General features: G+C 47.3%; 1 protein-coding gene across 7 annotated transcripts in view; it reads left to right on the forward strand.

Annotated features, from left to right (window-relative positions):
• sox5 (SRY-box transcription factor 5) overlaps window positions 1–23,661 on the forward strand; it is a 382,969-nt gene that overhangs the window by 231,821 nt on the left and 127,487 nt on the right. For all 7 annotated transcript variants that reach the window (XM_033039457.1, XM_033039455.1, XM_033039456.1 and 4 more), the window contains 2 exons: window positions 6,547–6,719; window positions 12,370–12,438. In XM_033039457.1, coding sequence (XP_032895348.1) covers window positions 6,547–6,719; window positions 12,370–12,438 — 242 coding nt within the window. The remainder of the gene's footprint in view (window positions 1–6,546; window positions 6,720–12,369; window positions 12,439–23,661) is intronic.

A 23,661-nucleotide genomic window follows, 5' to 3' on the forward strand; every position in this document is an offset into this window, starting at 1 on the left:
GCAATTCCAGTAATAGACTCGCAAAGAAGAGAGTTACTGTTTTATAAATATGTTTAATAATGCACAGCTTTGAGATTGTAGGTCCTGTTGATTCTGCCACGTCTGACCTCCACATAATGTCAGTGGAACAAAAAGAAATGAGGATAACCCAGTCTAGACAACAGCTCCTTAAATATACCAGCATTGTCAATTAAACTTAAACACCCATTGACTGCGATCCACAGTTCAAAAGGCTTCACGCACCATTTTCAATGTCTATCAAATGCAATCCAATGGACTAGTGGTAGTTTTGAGCCTTTTGTTTTAAATATGGAACAGATACTTAAGAATGTGAGTTATTGCCGTTTACAAACCATTCAACAACATGGCATTCGCCAACCATTTTGGTCAAAGGTTCCCCAGTTAGCTATTAAGAACAGTTTTTTTTGACGGAGCTTGTTTATTTCGTGGTTCATCTGTGCCTTAGAGCTACAAGGAGTGCTGCTGCAAATCTCGTGCGTCTTTATAATCTCCTCCTGAAGATCATTACCGATCGCTCTTGTGCGGGGAGAGCACAAAACACTGGGCGAACTTCCATGGACCGCTGAGGGAAGACAATCGACATTCCTGCCGCTCTGCCATGAAAGGAGAGGCTTCTTTTCTCCTCTTGACATTTTAACAGAAGGTCTTTTCTGTTTTTGCCGTCCCCTTCAGACACACATCTAAAGGGCCAGGCTGCACAGTGAGCTGTTAAAAAACAGCCACTGGTTCATTCCCCCCGCAGACTAACTGCCTGCCGTGACAGTTGCGATTATTGTCCATTGTTGGGGAGAGTTGCCCTCCGGGGGCAAATGAATCTCACTCGCACCTTCTTGTGAGGTCATCTGCCCTGTCCGAGAGGCTAGCCTGGAGCCTGGTGAAGCTGGGCCAGCCGCGAGAATGGAGACCAGATCCTTTCATACACAAGCTGAAGGCAAGCAGGAATGTAAACTCACATGTAGAGGGATCACAAACACACCATTATCGTCTGGAATTAGTGGCTTGTAAATGGGACTCTGTGTGTGTGTGTGTGTGTGTGTGTGTGTGTGTGTGTGTGTGTGCGTTGTGTCTACATGTGTTTATGCACATTTGTGTGTGTGTCTGTACATGTGTTTATGTATGTGTGTGTGTGTGTGTGTCTATATGTGTTTGTGTATATTTGAGCGTGTGTGTCTGTGTGTGGCTATATCTGTGTGTTTCTATATATGTGTGTGTGGGTTTATGTGTGTGTATGTGGCAATGTGTATGTATATTTGTGTCTGTTTCTGCGTGTGTCTGTACGTGTTAGTGTATACTTGTGTGAGTGCGTGTGCGTCTGTGTCCGTGTGAATGTGTGTTTTTATGAGTTTGTGTATACTCGTGTCAGTGTACATGTGTGTTTTTATGTGTCTGTGTACACTTGTGACTGTATCTGTGGAATTACATAATTGTGCGTCTGTATCTGTGGAATTACATAAAAGTACGTCCTTTTATTCTGAGGCTGTGCCCTCTGGTCCTAGACTCTCCCACTAATGGAAACATCCTCCCCACATCCACTCTATCCAGGCCTTTCACCATTCGGTAAGTTTCAAGGAGGTCCCCCCCATCATCGTTCTAAACTCCAGCGAGTACAGGCCCAGTGCCGACAAACGCTGTCATATGTTAATCCAATCATTCCTGGGATCATTCTCGTAAACCTCCTCTGGACCCTCTCCAACGCCAGCACATCCTTCCTCCGATATGGGGCCCAAAACTGCTCACAATACTGCAAATGCGGTCTAACCAGTGCCTTATAAAGCCAGCATTACATCCCTGTGTTTGTATTCAAGCTTTCTCAAAATAGATGCTAGCATTGCATTCGCCTTCCTTACTATCGATTCGACTTGCAAATGAACATTTTAGAGATCCTGCACCAGCACTCCCAAGTCCCTTTGCACCTCCAATATCTGAATTTTCTCACCATTTGGAAAATAATCTATGCCTTTATTCCAACGACCAAATTGCATGACTCGACTTTTGACTCCATAATCAAAGACTATGTCTGCATTTAATGTAACTTGTTTTATAAGTGAGGAGCTCTTCATCACATCGATCAACATTGAGTAGTTAAGCAAATATACATTCAGGCCACGACTCAGGGGCTGACTCCAGATTCAGGGACAGTTTCTTCCCAGCTGTTATCAGGCAACTGAACCATCCCATTACCAACTAGAGAGCTGTTCTGGCCAAAGAGCCTATAGCGGAGCAAGATAGACCACACCTGCTAAATGCAATGGGCTGACGTGTAGTACACAACGGTGCGGAACGTGGGCCTTTTTTCATCCATTTCAGTAACCCGACCCGACCCGACCCGACCCGCAGTGTAATCAACGTTGCGGGGAAACAGTTTGTGTTAATAAATTATAATTCTGAAAATGAGGAGATGATTTTTACCAAATAACTTTTATTTTTACGAGGATGTTTCCGTAACCGGCTTCCGTCTCCGCACTAGTATCTTTGCTCCGCTACGGGATCTTTGGTGCGGAGACGGAAGCCGGTTACGGAAATGGGGCTGAAAACTACCCATGAATCTGCCCATGATCGTATTACATCTTTTTCGTCGAGTGGTCTATCTTGCTTGCTATAGGATCTTTGGTTCTGACCTTCCATCTACCTCATTGGAGACCCTTGGTCTATCTTTAATCGGACTTCACTGGACTTTATCTTGCACTAAACATTATTACCCTTTGTCCTGTATCTGTACACTGTGGGTGGCGTGATTGTAATCATGTATAGTCTTTCCGCTGACTGGATACCACGCAATAAAAATGATATTTACTGTACTTCAATACACGTGACATTAATAAACTAAAGCAAATTCCACTAACCTATTTGTGCAAGATCTCATGGATTGCTTTCTCCCCACTCTGTTCAAATAGTTTAGCTTAATTTAGTTTAGTTTATGACTGTCACGTGTACCGAGGTACAGTGAAAAGCTTTTGTTGCGTGCTATCCAGTCAGCGAAACGACAAAACACAATTACAATCGAACCTTCCTCAGTGTACAGATACAGGATAAAGGGAGTAAGGTTTAGTACATTTTCTTCTCTGGGAGGGCAGCAAGCATCATGAGACCAAACCGGACTCAAGCTGGTAATCAACTATAGAATTCACAAGTTCACAAGTTATAGGAGTAGAATCAGGCCATTCAGCCCATCGAGTCTGCTCCGCCATTCAATCGTGGCTCATCTCTGCCTCCAAAGCCCATTCTCCTGCCTTCTCCCCATAACCCCTGACACCTGTTCTAAATAAGAATTTCTTGATCAATTGGCGGCCTCCTCAGCCTTCGATGGCAATGATTTCCTCAGATTCACCAGTCCCTGACTAAAGAAATGAGTCATCTCCTTCCCAAAGGAACGTCCTTTAATTCTGAGGCTATGACCTCTGGTCCTAGTTTCTCCCACTAGTAGAAGCATCCTCTCCACAACTACCATTTCTAATATACAATTTGTCTGTCTCTGCCATGATAATATCCACTGACTTACAATAATTGCAAGTTCTTCCAATTAGTTGTGTTCCAATCCCATTTCAGCGCTCCTCGCCTCTTTTTCCCTCAAGTCTTTTTGTCTCACTTCAATCAAAAGCAAGCTGCGGCTTCCCAATCCACTCCGAGCCATGGAACTAGTTCATTCCGAATATATTCTGGGATGCGGGGAGCTTGCCGGAGTCAAAGACACTTGCGTTGGAAGCATTGCCACCTCAATAAGATCGTCTGATTTCCCAGCAGTGTGACATTTACCTTGGCAATAGCTGATCACACAAGCTGTACCAGAAAGCCCTCTTCTCTGCCTGTACAACTGTTTTTTTTAACCAAACCACAGCCAAGCTTTGCATGCAATTAAGTTGCCTAGGATGCAGAAAAGATTCACGAGGAAGCCACTAAAATTAGTTTAGATTAGTATAGTTTGTTATGAGGTACAGTGAAAAGCTTTTGTTGCGTGCTGACCAGTCAGCGGTAAGACAATACATGATTACAGTCGAGCCATTCCCAGTGTATAAGTATATGGTACGGAAATAACAGTTAGTGCAAGGTAAAGCCAGTAAAGTCCGATCAAAGAGAGTCCGAGGGTCACCAATGAGGTAGATGGTAGCTCAGCACCGCTCTCTAGTTAGGGTTGGATGGTCCAGTTGCCTGATAACAGCTGGGAAGTAACTGTCCCTGAATCTGGAGGTGTGCGTTTTCACACTTCTATACATTTCGCCCGATGGGAGAGGGGAGAAGAGGGAGTGGCCGGGGCTATCAGACGGTGGATATCAAAGATCCTATAGCGAGCAAGATAGATCACTCGACGAAAAAGACGTAGTACGGTCATGGGCAGATTCGTGGGTACGTTTTGGCCCCATTTCCGTAACCGGCTTCCGCCTCCGCACCAAAGATCCCATAGCGGAGCGAAGATACTAGTGCGGAGACGGAAGCCGGTTACGGAAACATCCTCGTAAAAATAAAAGTTAGTTGGAAAAAATCTTCTCCTCATTCAGAATTATAATTTATTAACATAAACTGTTCCCCCGCAATGTTGATTACACTGCGGGTCGGGTCGGATCCGGTTACGGAAATGGATGAAAAAAGGCCCACGTTCCGCTCCGTTGCATACTACATGTCAGCCCACTTCATTTAGAAGGAGTGGTCTATCTTGCTCCGCTATAGGATATTTGGTGGATATAGTATACATAGATTTTAGTGAAGCCTTTGATAACGTACCCATGGCAGGCTGATCCAGAAGATTAAGATGCACAGGAGAAAGAGTGACTTGGGTTGTATGGATTCAGAACTGGCTTGCTGATAGAAGACTATCTTGCTGTGGTAGAAGAGCAATATTCAAGCTGGAGGTCGGTGACTAGTGGAGTCCCGCAGGGGTCTGTGCTGGGACCTCTGGTGTTTGTGGTAACATGGAAATGACTTGGATGTAAGCGTAAACAGGTTGGTTAGTAACTTTGCAGTTGACACCAAGATTGCTGGGGTCACAGACTGTGAGGAAGGCTGTCAACGTTTACAGCGGGATATAGATCAGCTGCAGAAATGGGTGGAGTAATGGCAGATGGAGTTTAATCCGAGCAAGTGTGAGGTGTGGCACTTTGGGAGGTCAAATGTAAAGGGCCTGTCCTTTAGCCCTAAGAGCTACAGTAAATCTAACTCTCTTGAAGACACAAAATGCTGGAGTAACTCAACGGATCAGGCTGCAAATTTTTTCGGCGACTGCCGGCACCCGTCATAGTCGCAGCAGGTGGCCGAAAATTTTCAACATGTTGAAAATCCAGCGGCGACCAGAAAAAGGTACGACTCTTTGGGTGATTACAGGCGTGTGACGGCAAGACTCTTAACAGCATTGATGTACACAGGGATCTTGTGGTCCATAAAGCGGCAACACAGGTAGTAGACAGAGTGGTAAAAATGACATGTGGAATGCTTGCTCTCATAGGTCGGGGCATTGATTATAAGGGTCAGGAAGCCATGATGATGCTTAATAGGACTTTGGTTGGGCAATATTTGGAGTATTGCATGCAGTTCTGGTCGCCCCTTTACAGGAAGGATGTGGAGGCTTTGGAGAGGGTGCAGAGGAAGTTTACCAGAACGCTGCCTGGATTCGAGAGCATTAGCTACAGGGAGAGGTTGGACAGACTTGGATTATTTTCACTGGAATGTCAGAGGTTCCGTGTATAAAATCACGAGAGGCAGAGATAGGTTGGACAGTCAGCACCTTTTTTCCCTGATGCCAGGGGTGGTGGTGGGGCAGATATGCTCGTGGTGCTGAAGAAGGCAGGAGAACGGGGTTGAGAGAGAAAGATAGATCAGCAGAGTAGACTCGATGGGCCGAATGGCCTGATTCTGCTCCAAGACGTCTTATGAACGTCGCCTACTCCTTTTATCCAGAGACGCAGTTGAGTTACTCCAGCATTTTGTGTCTTCAAGAGAGAGAGTTAGATTTATTGTAGCTCTTAGGGCTAAAGGAATCAAGGGATATGGAGATGAAGCAGGAACGGACTACTGATTTTAGATGATCATATTGAATGGCGGTGCTGGCTCGAAGGGGCCGAATGGTCTACCCCTGCACCTAATTTCCTATGTTTCACAAACTCTTTGAACCACTTCCTTCTGGAAGGCGACTCCGTACTGTCAAAGCTGCCATAGCCAGACATAAAAACAGTTTTTATCCACGAGAAGTAGCTCTACTCAATAACCAAAAATCTGTAGCCTCCTTTTGCACTGCTATTTTATTTAATTCACATGTTTAATCGATAATGTTTTATTATTAATGTTTAATGTTTTATTTGTCACTGTACGCCATGTGGTCACTTGCGAGTGGAGCACCAAGGCAAATTCCTTGTATGTGAACATACATGGCCGATTAACTTATTCATTCGTTCATTCATTCTATGTTTCTATCTAATCATTCCTCTCTCTCTCTCTCTCTCTCTCTCGCTCTCTCTCGTTCTGTTCATCACTCCACCGCCCCACCTTCCTTCTCCCACCCTCTCCCCGTCCACCCCTCCCTCTCCCCGCTGGCGGCAGGGACCCCCGAGAGCCTGGCGGAGAAGGAGCGGCAGCTGATGGCGATGATCAACCAGCTGACCAGCCTGCGGGAGCAGCTGCTGGCGGCGCACGACGAGCAGAAGAAGCTCGCGGCCTCGCAGATCGAGAAGCAGCGGCAGCAGATGGAGCTGGCCAAGCAGCAGCAGGAACAAGTAAGTGTAACTCAGAGCGGGGCGTGAACCAGACCACCCAGAGCCGGGGAAAGTCTGAACCCGAAACGTCACCCATTCCTTCTCTCCAGAGATGCCGCCTGTCCCGGCTGAGTTACTCCAGCACTTTGTGTCCATCTAACCTTCACCAGCGATGGGCCACATTTATCAGTGGCCGTCCGGTGGCAAACTTTTCACACCATCCATACTTTCACAAATGGGTGGATGGCTCATGGATCTCATGGATAGGACAGGTTTAGAGGGATATGGGCCAAACGCGGGCAGGTGGGACTGGGGTAGATGGGACATGTTAGGCGGTGTATACAAGTTGACTCTCAAAGGACCATTTTGGGTTGCTTGTAGACACAAAATGCTGCGGTAACTCAGCGGGACATGCAGCATCTCTGGAGAAAAGGAATGGGTGACGTTTCGGGTCGAGACCCTCCTTCAGACTCCTGAAGAAGGTCTGAAGAAGGGTCTCGATCGGAAACATCACCCATTCCTTCTCTCCAGAGATGCCGCCTGTCCCGTTGAGTTACTCCAGCATTTTGTGTCCATCTTCGGTGTAAACCAGCTTCTGCAGTTCCTTCCTACACATTTTGTATCCATTGCTCCGACCTGCTTAGATTAGTTTAATGATCCACCGTGGAAACAGGCCCTTCGGCCCACCGTGTCCGTGCTGACCAGCGATCACACATACACTGGCACTATCCTCCACACTAGGGACAATTCGCAATTTTTACCAAAGCCAATTAGTCTACTGACCTGTACACCTTTGGAGTGTGGGAAGAAAGCAGAGCACCTGGGAAAAATCCACTCAGATCATGGGGAGAATGTACAAACTCCATACAGACAGCACCCATAGTCAGGATCATGGGCCAAACGCGGGCAGGTGGGATTCAGCGTGGATGGGCCATGTTGGTCGGCGTGGGCAAGTTGGGCCAAAGGGCCTGTTTCCATGCTGTATGACTATGAGCGGAGTGAGCCTTTCTTTTTACTGAGTGCTGTGTGTACTATCTGTACTGCCTACATCGATGCAACAAGTGCAACAATGGTAATGAGTGAGTTGGAAGGAACTGCTCACATCTTGGTGTTAACTGTAATGGCATAAAAACCATCAGGACTGTGAAAGTCAATTGGCCTACCTTAACACCTCACGGGCTGTTGATTAAATCCGACATTCTTTGCCTTCAGGGCGATTCACTTGGACGCCTGATGTGGAATACTGTGCATTCAGGTAGCTTTCACCTCAATTTGTGCTGAAGGCTATCCAGGAGCAAAGTACTGCCTAGACAGAGCGAGCAGTTTCTCAATGGTTCTGAGCGCACATCTCGTTTGGTGTGATAAACCAAATTTAATAAATCGGCCTTTCCTTAAGCATCCCAGTCTGTCTAAATATGTCTTTAATTAAATCAAAGATATAGGCAACACCGTGTGGGAAAGAAGTGCAGATGCTGGTTTAAATCGAAGGTAGACACAAAATGCTCGAGTAACACAGCGGGACAGGCAGCATCTCTGGAGAGAAGGAATGTGTGAAGAAGGGTCTCGACCCGAAACGTCACCCATTCCTTCTCCCCAGAGATGATGCCTATCCTGCTGAGTTACTCCAGCATTTTGTGTCTACCTTCCATATAGACAATACCATTGCTTTCTGCTTTCTCATGTTTAGTTTAGTTTAGTCTACCTTGAGGGCCTGTCCCACTTGGCCGTCATTTGCGCCTTATTTACGCGTGATATGTAAATTAGGTTGACGCGTCGTGACGTGTGTGGTGTGGAATCGTATACTGTGGCGTGCCGTATCGCGCGGCGCTCCAGGGTTTAGTACAGGAACAAAATCCTCGCGCGCCACCTGCGCGACGTATCACGTACGCACGCTGACGCATTGGGTGCGCATGCTGACGCATTGGCGTCGTATGCTGGCATCCTGACGTCTCACGTGTATCACGTGGTGACGCATGGTTACGTCACCGTGCGTCAACGTCCTGCCGCGCGCCGCAAGGTATTCTAATGATGTCACGCGCACCAGACGGCTGTGCTGACGCATGATTTGCGCGTGACGATGCGCATCACGGTGCGTCGACCTATTTTACATATGACGCGTAAATAAGGCGCAAATGACGGCCAAGTGGGACAGGCCCTTTAGAGATACAGCACGGAAACAGTCCCTTTGGCCCACCGAGTCTGCACCGACCAGCGATCGCCACACACTAACACTATACTACACACACTAGGGACAATTTACATTTACACCAAGCCAATTAACCTGCAAATCTGTACGTATTTGGAGTGTGGAAGTAAACCAAAGATCTTGGAGAAAAACAGCACGCAGGTCATGGGGAGAACGTACAAACTCCCATAGACAGCACCCATAGTCTGGGCAGCAACTCTACCGATGCACCACCGTGCCAGTCTATTGTTGCTGTCAAGGCTACAAGGGTAGTTTAAGAAAGTGACACTTTGGTAAAAGATAAAGACACAATTATTCGGTGTCACAGTGGCACAGCAGTAGAGCGACTGCCTCATAGTGCCACAGACTCGCTGGAGTTTAGAAGGATGAGGGGAAAAACGTCAAAGAAACTTACCGAATCGTGAAAGACCTGGATAGAGTGGATATGGAGAGGATGTTTCCACTAGTGGGAGAGTCCAGGACCAGAGGCCACAGCCTCAGAATAAAAGGACGTACCTTTAGAAAGGAGATGAAGAGGAATTTCTTCAGTCAGAGAGTGGTGAATCTGGGGAATTCTTTGCCACAGAAGGCTGTGGAGGCCAAGTCAATGGATATTTTTAATGCGGAGACAGATATATTCTTGGTTAGTAAGAGTGTCAAGGGTTATGGGGAAAAGGCAGGAGATGGGATTGAGAGAGAAAGATAGATCGACCATAATTGACTTGATGGGCCGAATGGTCTAAATTCTGCTCCTATTACATATGAACTTGTTATCCGAGTTCGATCCTGACCCAAGGGTGCTGTCCGTACGGAGTTTGTACGTTCACCCCATGACCGCGTGGTGCTCCAGACCCACACGGTCACAGGGGAGAACGTACGAACTCTGCACAGACAGCACCCGCAGTCAGAATCGAAGCCGGGTCTCTGACGCTGTAAGGCAGGAGCTCTACCGCCTCGCCACCGCGCCGCCCCACAGTCGCCTGTGAATAATAAGATAAAAATGAAGGGCGGATTTATCTTCATTCTGCTGCAGGAAAACAATTCGCCTTCATCGCGATAAAAGACATGCCGCAGGTGACTTGGTTAAAAAAGCGGTCAAAGTCTACAGCGTGAATAGTCTTTTGTCCTGATAGATAATAAATTATTTACCCTAATAATAAGGAATTGGCTTCCTATCACACATCGCCATTCATCGTACATATGCATATGTCAAAGGTTTGTTATTAGTAAGAGCACAATTTACGAGCTCGTTCATTTGCCTGTTTGCTGTTTTAATTGTGCTGTAATTAAAAGACAGATTTACCTTGAAATAATCAGTTGTAATCTGCAACAAAGCAAAAAATTGCGATGAGTGTAACAACAGTGGTGGTAGACAATAAAAATCACTTCATTTAATTAGTATTGTGTCACTTCACTTTGTATCTTTTGGTCGGCTTGGCAGCTTTTGTTCCTGATGAACTAGCAATCAACTTCTGAATTGCAATCTGCCAGCAAGTCACAACTGTGTACTGCAACTAATCTTCCAGTGTAGCATGGTTAGCCGATTGTTAGTCTAATTAAGTTGTATTTCCAGTTTAATTTGTGTGATGCCTTACAACATGATGCCTGCGAGCTGCTGCCTCACAGCGCCAGAAACTCGGGTTCGATCCTGACCTCGAGCGCTGTCCGTGTGTGGAGTTTGCACGTTGCGCACGCGACCGCGCGGGGTTTCCTTCCGGGCGCTCCCGTTCCCTCCCACATCCCAAAGACGTGCGGGTTTGTAGTTTAATTAGCCCTCTGTAAATTGCCCCTAGTGTGTGGAATACGGAGGCGGTAATCTGATGACCAAACTAGTGTGAATGGGTGATGGTACACAAAATTGCTGGGGAAACTCAGCGGGTGCAGCAGCATCTATGGAGCGAAGGAAATAGGCGACGTTTCGGGCCGAAACCCTTCTTCAGACTGGTGATCGATGGTTCATTGGTGCTTTTACTGTTACATGTGCGAAGTGCTGGCCCAGTGAAAGTCTTTTTCGTACAAACTGTCCAGTAGAGTATTGCCACACCCCCATTGCTCACTTAGCAAGTATACAGAAATAGTCTTTAAGAAGGAACTGCAGATGCTGGAAAATCGAAGGTACACAAAAATGCTGGAGAAACTCAGCGGGTGCAGCAGCATCTATGGAGCGAAGGAAATAGGCAACGTTTCGGGCCGAAACGTTGCCTATTTCCTTCGCTCCATAGATGCTGCTGCACCCGCTGAGTTTCTCCAGCATTTTTGTGTACCTACAGAAATAGTCTACTGAGTCCACGTGCAGGAAGCACCAGGGTTTTGCCACCATTTTCAAAGTCCATGGTCCAGTTCTTATAAAGTCCCTGTTTCCATGCTGTACCTTCCAATGCATTCAATCAATTCAACATTGATCTGTGGTGCATTAAACTATGTCCCGATAAGGTGACCGCTTTGGCCTGCAGAGGGCACATAGTTCGTTGACATGGGCTCAGATACCGGAAATGGCGGTGGCAGCCTCGGATGGCCGCTGCGAGAAGATATGACTCTACTAAGAACTTTTGAAACATCGTCGGCGCCAGAAACGTGCCCACTCCTATAGAGCTTATATGATCTCATAGAGGTGTACAAAACTATGAGGGGAATAGATCGGGTAGACGCACAAGAATCCCTTGCCCAGAGTAGGGGAATCCAGAACCAGGGGACATAGGTTTAAGGCGAGGGGGGAAAGTTTTTATCGGAACCTGAGGGGTAACTTTTTCACACAAAGGGCGGTGGTTGTATGGAATGAGCTGCCGGAGGAGGTAAGTACAAATTCTTCGCGCGCCATCTGCGTGGTGCGCAAATGCACGCCCAAATGGATGCCCAAGTGGGACAGGCCCTTTAGTTGAGGCAAGTACTATTGCAACATTTAAGAAACATTTAGACAGGTACATGGATAGGCCAAACACAGGCAGGTGGGACTAGTGTAGAGGGGGCATGCTGGCCAGCATCGGCCTGTTGGGCTGAAGGGCCTGTTTCCATGCTGAATCACTCTACGATTCTATGACTCGTTGTGTACTGCCGAGGTGAAGTCTGCTGCATGATTTTACCAGATTGTTTGCAAGAACAAAGAGTTACACTTGTACCTTGGTACATGTGACAATTAGTATCATTGTCGTCATCATTGTTTCCTACGCCTCAGTCTGAAGAAGGGTCCCAACCTGAATCGTCATCTATCCATGTTCTCCAGAGATGCTGCCTGACCCGCCGAGTTACTCCAGCACTTTGTGTCTTTTTCTGTAAACCAGTGTCTGCGCTTCCTTGTTTGTCCAACAGGCTAAAGCACTTTGTGGTTTGCTCAAGATTTCAGCTTCTGTACTTCCTTGTGTCTACTAGGAAGCAAATAGAGGTGGGACTGGGATAAATAAGGGAAAGTATAATGGAATATTGTTGCACAGTGATGTATTCACTTTCCCTTGATACTAAAGCATCCTCATTCCATTCTCTCTCCCGCAGATAGCAAGGCAACAACAACAGCTGTTACAACAACAACACAAGATCAACCTCCTTCAGCAACAGATCCAGGTCAGAGACTCTTTGTCTTGCTTTGTTATCTATGCCTTGCCTTCATCTCCAGTCTAGGAGAAGATTCATTAGCAACCTCAGTAATTGTGTGTGAGTGAGTGTGTGTGTGTGTGTGCGTATGTTTATGTATATGTATGTGGCTGTGTGATGTTTGTACCTATGTAAGTGTGTATGTATATACACGTGTGTGTATGTACATGTGTGTATGTGTGAGAGTGTATATGTACGTGTGTGTATGTATGTGTGTGTGTATGTGTGAGAGTGTTCATGTGCGTATGTACTTGTGTGCATGTGTGTGTGTACACGTGCACGTGTTGGTGTCTGTGTATATGTATGTGTGTATATGTGTGTGTGTGTATGCGTGTGTGTGTGTATGTGAGTGTGTGTGCGCGTGTGTGTGTGTGTATGTGTGTGCGCGTGTGTGCGCGTGTGTGTGCATGTGTCCATATGTGTGCATATGTGTGTGTGCGTGTGCGTATGTGTCCATATGTGTGCGTATATGCGTGTGTGCGTGTGTGTGCGTGCATGTGTGTGTCTGTATATGTGTGTGTGTGACGTGCATGTGTGCGTTTGCGTGTGTGTGTCTGTATATGTGTGTGTGCATGCATGTGTGCGTGCTTGCGTATGTGTGTGTCTGAATATGTGTGTGTGTTGGGTTTTGTGGCGGTTGGGTTGTGTGTGGAGGTAACAGAGGTTGAAGCCTCATGAGATCACCTGAAGCCAGAATATATTTTGCATCATTTGTAATTGTGGTAATTTATTGCATTTATTGCGACTGTGCAGACCTGCAACCGATGAGTGCTGGGCGCAGTGTGGGGCCGGTGGAACAACCTTTAACCAGGTTGTTCTACCCACAGCTGCTGTGGTCATTATCACCACCATGGTCCTGACCCGCAGTGTCTCTTCATCTCTGGTCGGCGTTTGTCCGCCAAGACTGGCCACTGAACCGTGAGCAGGGGGTGGTGTCAAACTGGAGGGCCTTGGTGAGACCACCTCTGGGGAAATGTGTATCGCTTTGGGACCCCTTATCTAAAAAAAATAGCATTCTTGACCAAGAGAGAGCAATGAATATTCACCACAGAGGGGAGATTGAGTAGACAATGCCTGTATTCGCCAGAGTTGAGAAGAAAAAGATGATCTTAGAGTTATAGAGCATTACAGCAAGGAAACAGGCCCTTCAGCCCAACCTGCCCATGCTGGCCAACATGTCCCATGTATACTAGTCCCACCTGCCTGCTTTTGGCCCATATCCCTCTAAGCCGATTGACAAAATGATAAGTGCAGCACAATATCACAGCTGGTGGAGTTGTAGCCTCATAGGACCAGAGACCCTGGCTCGATCTTGGGTCCTGACCTCGGGTGCTGTCTGTCTGTGCGTGGAGTTTGCACGTTCTCCCTGTGACCGTGTGGGTTTCCTCCGGGTGCTCCGGTTTCCTCCAACATCCCAAAGGCACGTGGGTTTGTAGGTTACTTAGCCCTTTACAAATTGCTCCCAGTGTGGTAAGAGTGGATGAGACAGTGGGATAACACAGAAAACTAGTGTGAACGGGAGCTCGATGATCGGCATGGTGGAAGGGCCTGTTTCCATGCTGTACATAGGGCAGTCTAAACCTTTTTGCAAGGGTGGAAATGTCAAAGGCTAAAGGGCAGGTGAGAGGGGCAAATTTTGAAGGAGACATGCGGGGCATGTTTTTTACACAGAGGGTGGTTGATGTCTGGAATGTGCTGTCAGGGGTGGTGGTGGAGGCTGATACGATACTGGCCTAGAAGAGGCTTTAGGATGGGCACATGGACATGCAGGGAATGGAGGGATGTGGTTCACGTGCAAGCAGCCTGGATTTGAGCAGATGATCAAAGCCTTTTTCCCAGGATGGAAATGTTAAAGACTAGAGTGCATAGCTTTAAGTTGAGATGGGCAATGTTTAAAGGGAATATTTAGTTTTATAGACACAAAAAGCAGGAGTAACTCAGCGGGACAGGCAGCATCTCTGGAGAGAAGGAATGGGTGTTTCGGGTCAAGACCCTTCTTTAGTTTAGTTTAGAGATACAGCGTGGAAACAGGCCCTTTGGCCCACCAAGTCCACACCAACTATCAATCCCCCTTACACTAACACGATCCAACACACACTAGGGATAATGTACAATTTCTAACAAGCCAATTAGCCTGCAAACCTGCACGTCTTTGGAGTGTGGGAGAAAGCCGCACCACCCGGAGAAAACCCACGCAGGTCACGGTGAGAACGGACAAACTCCATGCAGGCAGCATCCGTTGTCAGAATCGAACCCGGGTCTCTGGCGCTGTAAGGCAGCAACTCTACCGCTGCGCCTCCGTGCCGCCCACTGAGATGTGCGGGGCAGGTTTCCTCCACAGAGAGTGGTGGGTGTCTGGGGGTGGTGTCGGAGGCATTTTGGACAGGCACATACTATAGATATGCAGGGATTTGGACATGGATCGCGTGTAGGCAGAGGAGATGAATTAAAGTTGGGCATCATTTTCAGCATGGGGACAGTGGGCCGAAGGGCCTGTTCTTGTGCTGTACTGGTCAATGTATACGTTGCGCTCCTGTCGGTCGTTTGTGGGCACTGCTGCCGGTGCGGGGAAGACTGAAATGGAGACGCTGGGAGCTGCGTTAGCCTGAGAGGCTGCTGCAGTAAATCATTCTGTTTCAGCAGCAGCTGTTTCCATAAAAGTTGAGATGTTGACTCACATTTTTCGCTGAAGCAGGCCCAGCTCGAGAAAGAACAAGCCAGTGTTTCCCATGACTTTGCAACCTTTGCCCAAACAAACTGGGATCTCAGCACCGCAACATGACAATTGTTTCTCACAGAAGGCTCCACAGTAGATGTCCTATCACTTACCGCACTGGAGCCCCACCCAGAGCTTGCACATAAATCCCTGGGAACCCCGACGCTTGAGTGTTACAACACAGCAGCTCGGAGAGCAACCAGCCCTGGCTCCTTGTGTAGGAAGGATCCGCAGATGCTGCACCAAACACAAAAAGTGCTGGAGTAACTCAGCGGGTCAGGCAGCATCTGTGGAGAGAAGGAATAGGTGACATCGTGGGTCGAGACCCTTCTTCAGACTAATGCCCCTGTCCCACTTAGGAAACCTGAACGAAAACCTCTGGAGACTTTGCACCTCACCCAAGGTTTCCGTGCGGTTCCCGGAGGTTTTTGTCAGTCTCCCTAATGGTCGAAAGTGGTTTCCGCTTCTCCTATGTTCCGGCGATTATTTCAAATAATTCAAAACCGGCCGCGGCTAAAACTAGGTTGCCGTTTTAAAAATCGTTAATTTTTTAGTCAAAGCCGGTTGCGATGCTAGTTGAAGGTGGTTGCCGGAGGTTGCAGGTAGTGGAAGGTCTTACCTGCAACCTCTGGCAGCCAGGTCATCCAGGCTTCCCGACTCCACACCTTACGCTAGCACTGTGAGCAATGTTGGGCCCCATATCTGAGGAAGGATGTGCTAGCTCTGGTGAGGGTCCAGCAGAGGTTTACAACAATGACCCCAGGAACGAGTGGGTTAACATTTGAGGAGCATCTGACAGCTGGCTGGAGTTTAGAAGGATGAGGGGAAAACCTCATTGAAACTTACCGAATAGTAATAGAGTGGATGTGGAGAGGATATTTCCGCTAGTGGGAGAGTCTAGGACCAGAGGTCATAGCCTCGGAATTACACAATAGACAATAGCTGCAGGAGTGGGCCATTCGGCCCTTCGAGCCAGCACCGCCATTCAATGTGATCATGACTGATCATCCCCAATCAGTACCCCGTTCCTGCCTTCTCCCCATATCCCCTGACTCCGCTATTTTTAAGAGCCCTAACTAGCTCCCTCTTGAAAGCATTCAGAGAACCTGCCTCCTGAGGCAGAATTATAGGACGTTCCTTTAGAAAGGAGATGAGGAGGAATTTATTTTGTCAAGAGGGTGGTGAATCTGTGGAATTCTTTGCCACAGAAGGCTGTGGATGGAGGCCGAATCAATGGGTATTTTAAGGCAGAGAGAGAGAGATTTGTGATTAATATGGGTGTCAGGGGTAATGGGGAGCGGGCAGGAGAATGGGAGAGGTAGATCAGCCACGATTGAATGGCGGAGTAGACTAGATGGGCCGAATGGCCTAATTCTGCTCCTATCACATGACCTTATGACAGGACTCTTGCATGCCTGGACTCTTGTCCTGACACATTTAAAAGCATCCCACTTTCCAGATGTCCCTTTGCCCTGCAAACAACCTACTCCAACTTTAGTAAGTCCCTGTCTAATACCATCAAATTTGGCCAAGCCCCAATTCAGCATTTTATCCCGTGGGCCCGCCCGATCTTTATCCATAACTATTTTAAAATTGTGCTGCAAAAGAAAGAAATAGCCTGCAGTTATATCTGGCGCTTTGAAAATTCAAGTCAAGTCATGAAGAATGTATTGTCATATGTACGAGTACAGTGAGGTGCTGCTTCAATGAAAACCTTTCTTGCAAGTAGCAGTGTGTCAAGGGTTGTGGGGGAAATGTGGGAGAATGGGATTAGGAGGCAGAGATCAGCCATGATTGAATGGCAGAGTAGTATTGATGGGCCGAATGGCCTAATTCTACTCCTATAACATGCGAGCTTGTGAACAGGCATGTCGACTCAGCCACACACAAGACATAACGTATAAATGACACATACATTCAACAAGATGGTGAAACGACACTGCCTTGTAGCGCCAGAGACCCAGGTTTGATCCCCCCCCACGTGGGCTGTCTGTACGGAGTTTGCACGTTCTCCCCATGACCACGTGGGTTTTCTCTGGGTGCTTCGGTTTCCTCCCGCATTTAATAGGGACCTGAGGGGGGAACCTTTTTACATAAAGGGTGGTGGGTGAATGGAACGAGCTGTTGGAGGAGGTAGTTGAGGCAGGTACTAGCATAACATTTAAGGACCTTTTGCCCGGGTACATGGATAGGACAGGTTTAGAGGGATATGGGCCAAACGCCGGCAGGTGGTGGGACTAGTGTAGATGGGACATGTTGGTCGGCGTGGGCAGGTAGGGCCCAGTTTCCACGCTGTTTAACTCTGTGACTCTATGCTGCCTGAGCCGCTGAGTTACTCCAGCACTTTGTGTTTTGCACGGGATAATCATTTTTTGGTAGCATTTGTGGAACTCTATTTTGGAAGTTCTGCTTTGCCTATTTAGCACTTTGAACATGCTGGCAATGTAAAGCCATCCAAGTTCCTTCCTTCCTTCTGTATAAATCCAAGCGATGCAATGCCTTGCCACTCCATATAGTTAACATTTTCATCCTAACACCTGATACATTTTGGAAGCTGAAGGCGATGGGATTCAAACCTGGGTAATGCGCTAACATATCTCACCCTCAGCCGCAACGAAACTCAGGCCTTTCTAATGTTTTGACAACTCTTAAAGTTCCTCGGATGGATTTATGCAGCATTGAAATTTACGGCTTTCATCCAGATTCCGGGGCAGTTTCTCCCCAGCTGTTGTCAAGCAACACAAGATGCTGGAGTAACTCAGCGGCTCAGGCAGCTTAGAGTCACAGAGTCATACAGCCTTAGGCCTTAGGCCCAACTTGCCCACGCCAACCAACATGCCCCATATGCACTTGTCCACGCCAACCAACGTGTCCCACTTGCCTGCACTTGGCCATAACCCTCTAAACCTGCCCTATCAATGATTAGATCATGGTCCTAAGCTACCATCTACCTCATTTAGTACGGAGTTTGTACGTTCTCCCCGTGACCTGCGTGGGTTTTCTCCGGGATCGCCGGTTTCCTCCCACACTCCAAAGGCGTACAGGTTTGTAGGCTAATTGGCTTGATAAAATTGTAAGTTGTCCCTAGTGTGTGTAGGATAGTGTTAAGCCTCTTAGGAGACCTAAACAGCAACCTCAGGTGACCTTGCCTGCCACCCAAAAAGAAATCAAGGTCGAGGTGACCTGCAACCTCTTACCACCTCCCACACATATGTTGGAAACCTTCCTCGACCATGAAGAAAACTAAACCTGCGACTAAAAAATGATCGATTTTTAAAATGGCCACCTATTTTTAGTCGAGGCCGGTTTTAATCATGATGAAAAAATATAGAAACATAGATACATAGAAAATAGGTGCAGGAGTAGGCCATTCGGCCCTTCGAGCCTGCACCGCCATTCAATATGATCATGGCTGATCATCCAACTCAGTATCCTGTACCTGTCTTCTCTCCATACCCCCTGATCCCTTTAGCCACAAGGGCCACATCTAACTCCCTCTTAAATATAGCCAATGAACTGGCCTCAACTACCTTCTGTGGCAGAGAATTCCAGAGATTCACCACTCTCTGTGTGAAAAATGTTTTCCTCATCTCGGTCCGAAAAGATTTCCCCCTTATCCTTAAACTGTGACCCCTTGTTCTGGACTTCCCCAACATCGGGAACAATCTTCCTGCATCTAGCCTGTCCAACCCCTTAAGAATTTTGTAAGTTTCTATAAGATCCCCCCTCAATTCTCTAAATTCTAGCGGGTACAAGCCGGGATAGCTCGAGGTTTCTAGTTAACGATTCAACTAATTGTTCACAAGACATTGGCCCATTTCAGCAGACATATTTTCAAGCATCAGACAGATCTTGCTGCCATCGATTTCAAATAAAGCCTTTTATACAGTAGCTCAGTGTTTTTTTTTGTTCTCAAAACTATTTTTAGTTGGAAAAACTGGAGGATGGTAGCAGTGAGGTATTGTGAGACATTTATTGCAGAAATATGATTTCAGTTCTGCTTTTATACGCGCTGCATAGGGTTTTGAACACGAGCTAAACTGTGTTGCACATATCGGAAAAAAGCTGTGGGTTGGGGTTAGGTTAGACAGTGAGTGGCTTTTGTTCAACCGATGTGACACTGATTTGGAAACACAATGAAGAACAGAAATTATTATGAAACTCATCAGCAACTATTAAGAGTTAAAGCAGTTTTGCTTTAGTTGAATTGAAAGATTCAGTGTGGAAACAGGCCCTTTGACCCATGAAATCCAAGCCGACCATCGATCCCACATTCACGCTAATTCTATGTTTTGCATTCACTCCTTGTGGATCGATGGTCGGCGTGGACTGGGTGGGCCGAAGGGCCTTTCTCCATGCTGGATCTCTAAACAAAGAATTTTGGACGATCATTGTGTGTGTGTGTGTGTGTGTGTGTGTGTGTGTGTGTGTGTGTGTGTGTGTGTGTGTGTGTGTGTGTGTGTGTGTGTGTGTGTGTGTGTGTGTGTGTGTGTTGTATGTTCGAGTGCGTATTTGTAAGTGTACATGTGTGTGTACGTGTGTGTGTGTGCGTGCATGCATGCCTGTGTGTGTGTGTGTGTGTGTGTTGTATGTTCGAGTGCGTATTTGTATGTGTACATGTGTGTGTACGTGTGTGTGTGTGTGTGTGCGTGCATGCCTGTGTGTACCCGTGTCTGTGTGTGCATGCCTGTGTGTGTGTGGGAATGGGTGTGTGCATGCATGTGTACGCGCATGCCCGCGTGCGTCTGTGTGTACAGATGTATGTGTGTGCGAGTGTGCGTGCATGTACGTGCAAGTGTATAGGTGTTTGTGTGTGTGTGTGTGTGTGTGTGTGCGTGCATGTGCGTGCATGTGTATAGGTGTTTGTGTGCGTGTGTGTGTGCGAGTGTGTGTGCGTGCATGTGTATAGGTGTTTGTGTGTGTGTGTGTGCATGTGTGTGCATGTGTATAGGTGTTTGTGTGCTTCAACCTTCTAATGCAATGTTCATTACAAGGAGCTAAAAGATCCAGTATCTGGTATTGGCAAGGTTCAGATTCACTGTCTGTCAATTGGAAACAACACCTGGGAACCATGCCATCTCTAATACGGGAAATTTTCAGTGATTAAGGAGGACTATCAAGAGAGAGAGAACCCCGTTGCTTGCCATTTTCCTTTCCATTATACTCACAAATCAGGATGGGTGACATATCTGAAGAAAGCGCGTTTGTTTATCTGATGATCCCTTTTCTTGCAATGTCAAGTTTATTTTATTTGGGTTCTGCCTAAGAAGTGCTAAATGTCAGCGGGAAGCTCACCTGCACAAGGTGAGATACAACCAGCCTTCCAGCTCCAGCAGCTAGTTCACTGTCTCTCTCCCTGCCATTCGAGGAACCTGCTTAAGACAAGTGCCACAGCGGTAGAGTTGCTGCCTTACGCCAGAGACCCGGGTTCGATCCCGACTACGGGTGCTGTCCGTACGGGGTTTGTACGTTCTCCCCGTGACCTGCGTGGGGTTTTTTTTTCCGGAAATCTTCGGTTTCCTCCCACACTCCAAAGACGTACATGTTTGTAGGTTAATTGGCTTGGTATAAATGTAAATTGTCCCGAGTGTGTGTAGGGTGGTGTTAATGTGCAGGGATGGCTGGTCAGTGCAGACCCAGTGGGCCGAAGGGCCTGTTTCTGTGCTGTATCTCGAAACTAAACTGAACTACGCCGAATGTAGATCTCTGAAATAGGTCTTGGAAAACCTTCCATGAATTCACTTCCTCAACTCACTGAGATTGAGGATTCCAGAGATTATGCCCCTTGGGAAGAGGAAATTCCCCATCATCTCCACCTGAAATGCCCAATGTCCTTAGTCAGATGCCAAGAGGTTCTCTGAACTCAAGAGGATATCCATCATCATGCCCATCATGCAATATCCAAACTTATATCAGGAAGCGTGGGCGGAACGGTTCCGCAGCGATCGAGTTGCTGCCTTACAGCGCTTACAGTGCCAGAGACCCAGGTTCGATCCTGACAGCGGGAGCTGTCTTGTACGTTCTCCCGTGACCTCCGAGATCTTTGGTTTCCTCCCGCACTCCAAAAGACGTGCAGGTATGCAGGTTAATTGGCTTGGTGTATGCGTAAATTGTCCCTAGTGTGTGTTAATGTGCGGGAATCGCTGGTCGGCGCGGACTCGGTGGGCCGAAGGGCCTGTTTCTGCACTGTATCTCCAAACTGAACTGAAAGAAAACGTCCTTGCCAGCTGTGGAACCCAGGCGAGTTCCTACATCGACGTCCCGTAAACCAGGGTGGAAGCAAGTCATCCTCAACCCCAAGGCACAGGCTCACAAGGGCCAGAGTGCGGACCAGTAATCGAGTTCTCAGCCGGAAGGTTGAAGCTGCATCTCCAAACGTCAAAGTAAAAAGTGGGAGCCTGCTTACATAACCCTCTCTCGCACATAACAGCAGACGGAAGCTGCAACTCAGGAACTACTTCTGTTTCCCATTTAATAGCAACTATTTCAGGAAATTCACACACCAACATATGGCCACAAAACCATGCCCACCCACAGGTAGTCTTGACGTACAGACTTATCTCCCACCTGATAGACTGCTAATAGAATAAAGGATGCAACTTCATTCTACCTCACGCTAATTGCTGCTAATGGAATATTTAGGCATAGGTTTAGGATTATTATTGTTATATGTACTGTGGTACAGTGATAAGCTTGGTTTGGCATCAAGTTATATAGTGCTATACATAAATAGGGAGGCGAGGTGGCGTAGCAGTGGAGTTGCTGCCTTACAGCGCCATTTTCGATCCTAACTATGCGTGCAGTCTGTATGGAGTTTGTACCTTCTCCCTGTGGCCGTGTGGGTTTTCACCGGGTGCTCCGGTTTCCTCCCACACTACAAAAATGTGCAGGTTTGTAGGTTAAATGGCTTCGGCAAAAACGAATTGTAAATAGTTCCTCGTGTGTAGGATACTACTAGTGTACGGGATGATCGCTGGGCGGCGCAGACTCGATGGGCCAAAGGGCCTGTTTCCAATGTGTATCTCTACATTAAACTAAACAGTCAAGCTGAACTCGAGTCCATAAAGGGCCTGTCCCACTGTACGAGGTAATTCAAGAGTTCTCCCGAGTTTTCCCCTGATTCGAACTTGGAGAATGTCCGTAGCGGGTCCGTAGGAGTTCGTGGATGCCTCGTAGCGGCTCGGACGAGTAAAAAGTAACAATTTTTTTCATCACGAGTATTTTTTTACTCGTGGACATTTTTCACAGCGTTGAAAAAACGTCACGAGTTTACCGGATTTCCCGAGTACCTACCGTTACTCGTAACTAGAGTGCGGCACGGTGGCGCAGTGGTAGAGTTGCTGCCTTACAACACCAGAGGCACGGGTCAGATCCTGACTAAGGGTGCTGCCTTTACGGAGTTTGCATGACCGCGTGATATTTCTCTGGGTGCTCCGGTTTCCACCCACCCACACTCTAAACGATGTGCGGGTTTGTAGGTTCAATGGCTTGTGTACATTGTCCCTAGTGTGTGTAGGACAGTGGCAGTGTATGGGGTGATCGCTGGTCAGCATGGACTGGGTTGGACAAAGGGCCTGTACCCGTGCTCTAAAGCCCAAAGTCTAGAAGGTGAGAGGGGGAAGGTTTAATGGAGATGTTTGGGGCAAGATCTTTACAGAGAGTTGTGGGTGCCTCGAACACACTGACAGGGGTGGTGATGGAGGCAGATACCATAGTGGCATTCAAGAGTCTTTTAGTTAGGCCCATGGATATGCAGGGAATAATGGATCACATACAGGCAGATAAGATCAGCTTCTAAGTTCAATTAGCCCCCACATTCCATCTCTCCCCCACACCTCCCCCACGCTAGTCGTCCTACTAGTTCCACTGTTCGCATTCCTATATTGCTTTGTTATCACCTCTTCCCCAGCCAACAATGGGCCATTGTGGGCTCCACCCTTCCTTGGCCATCTGTTGCCGGCCCTGCTTTGTTCTGGCCTTTTCTTACCTCCAGTTACCCCCCTCCCCCCTCTAATCTCAGTCTGAAGAAGGGTCCCGACCCGAAACCTATCCCTTTTCTCCAGTGATGCCGCCTGACCCGCTGAGCTACTCCAGCGCTTTGTGTCGCGCTTAGAACCATCATGTTCGGCTCCAGCATTCCTGATCTGTGCCGTTCTATGTTCCATGAATGGCAGTCGGAATGCTTGGATCAGTATTAACCAGAAATGACTCCTGTATCAGCTAGGCAGCAGAGACGTGCTAAATAAGGTCTTGTTTTTTAGCTATCTGAAGATTGCTGGCTGTAATATTTCTCCACGGTACAAGTCTACTAATGAGAACACTTTATTGATTCAGCACATCAATTGTTGAGAAAAGCATAATAGCATGTATATTAAATTAACCACTCTGTCAGCGTACATTTTTACTTAAATTACCAACATTAGGTTGTCTCCAGGATGATAGCCTCCATATACTGTATAATTGAACCAGTTGTGAAG

The sequence above is a fragment of the Amblyraja radiata genome, chromosome 21 (assembly GCF_010909765.2).
Source record: "Amblyraja radiata isolate CabotCenter1 chromosome 21, sAmbRad1.1.pri, whole genome shotgun sequence".
Classification (NCBI taxonomy): Eukaryota; Metazoa; Chordata; class Chondrichthyes; order Rajiformes; family Rajidae; genus Amblyraja; species Amblyraja radiata.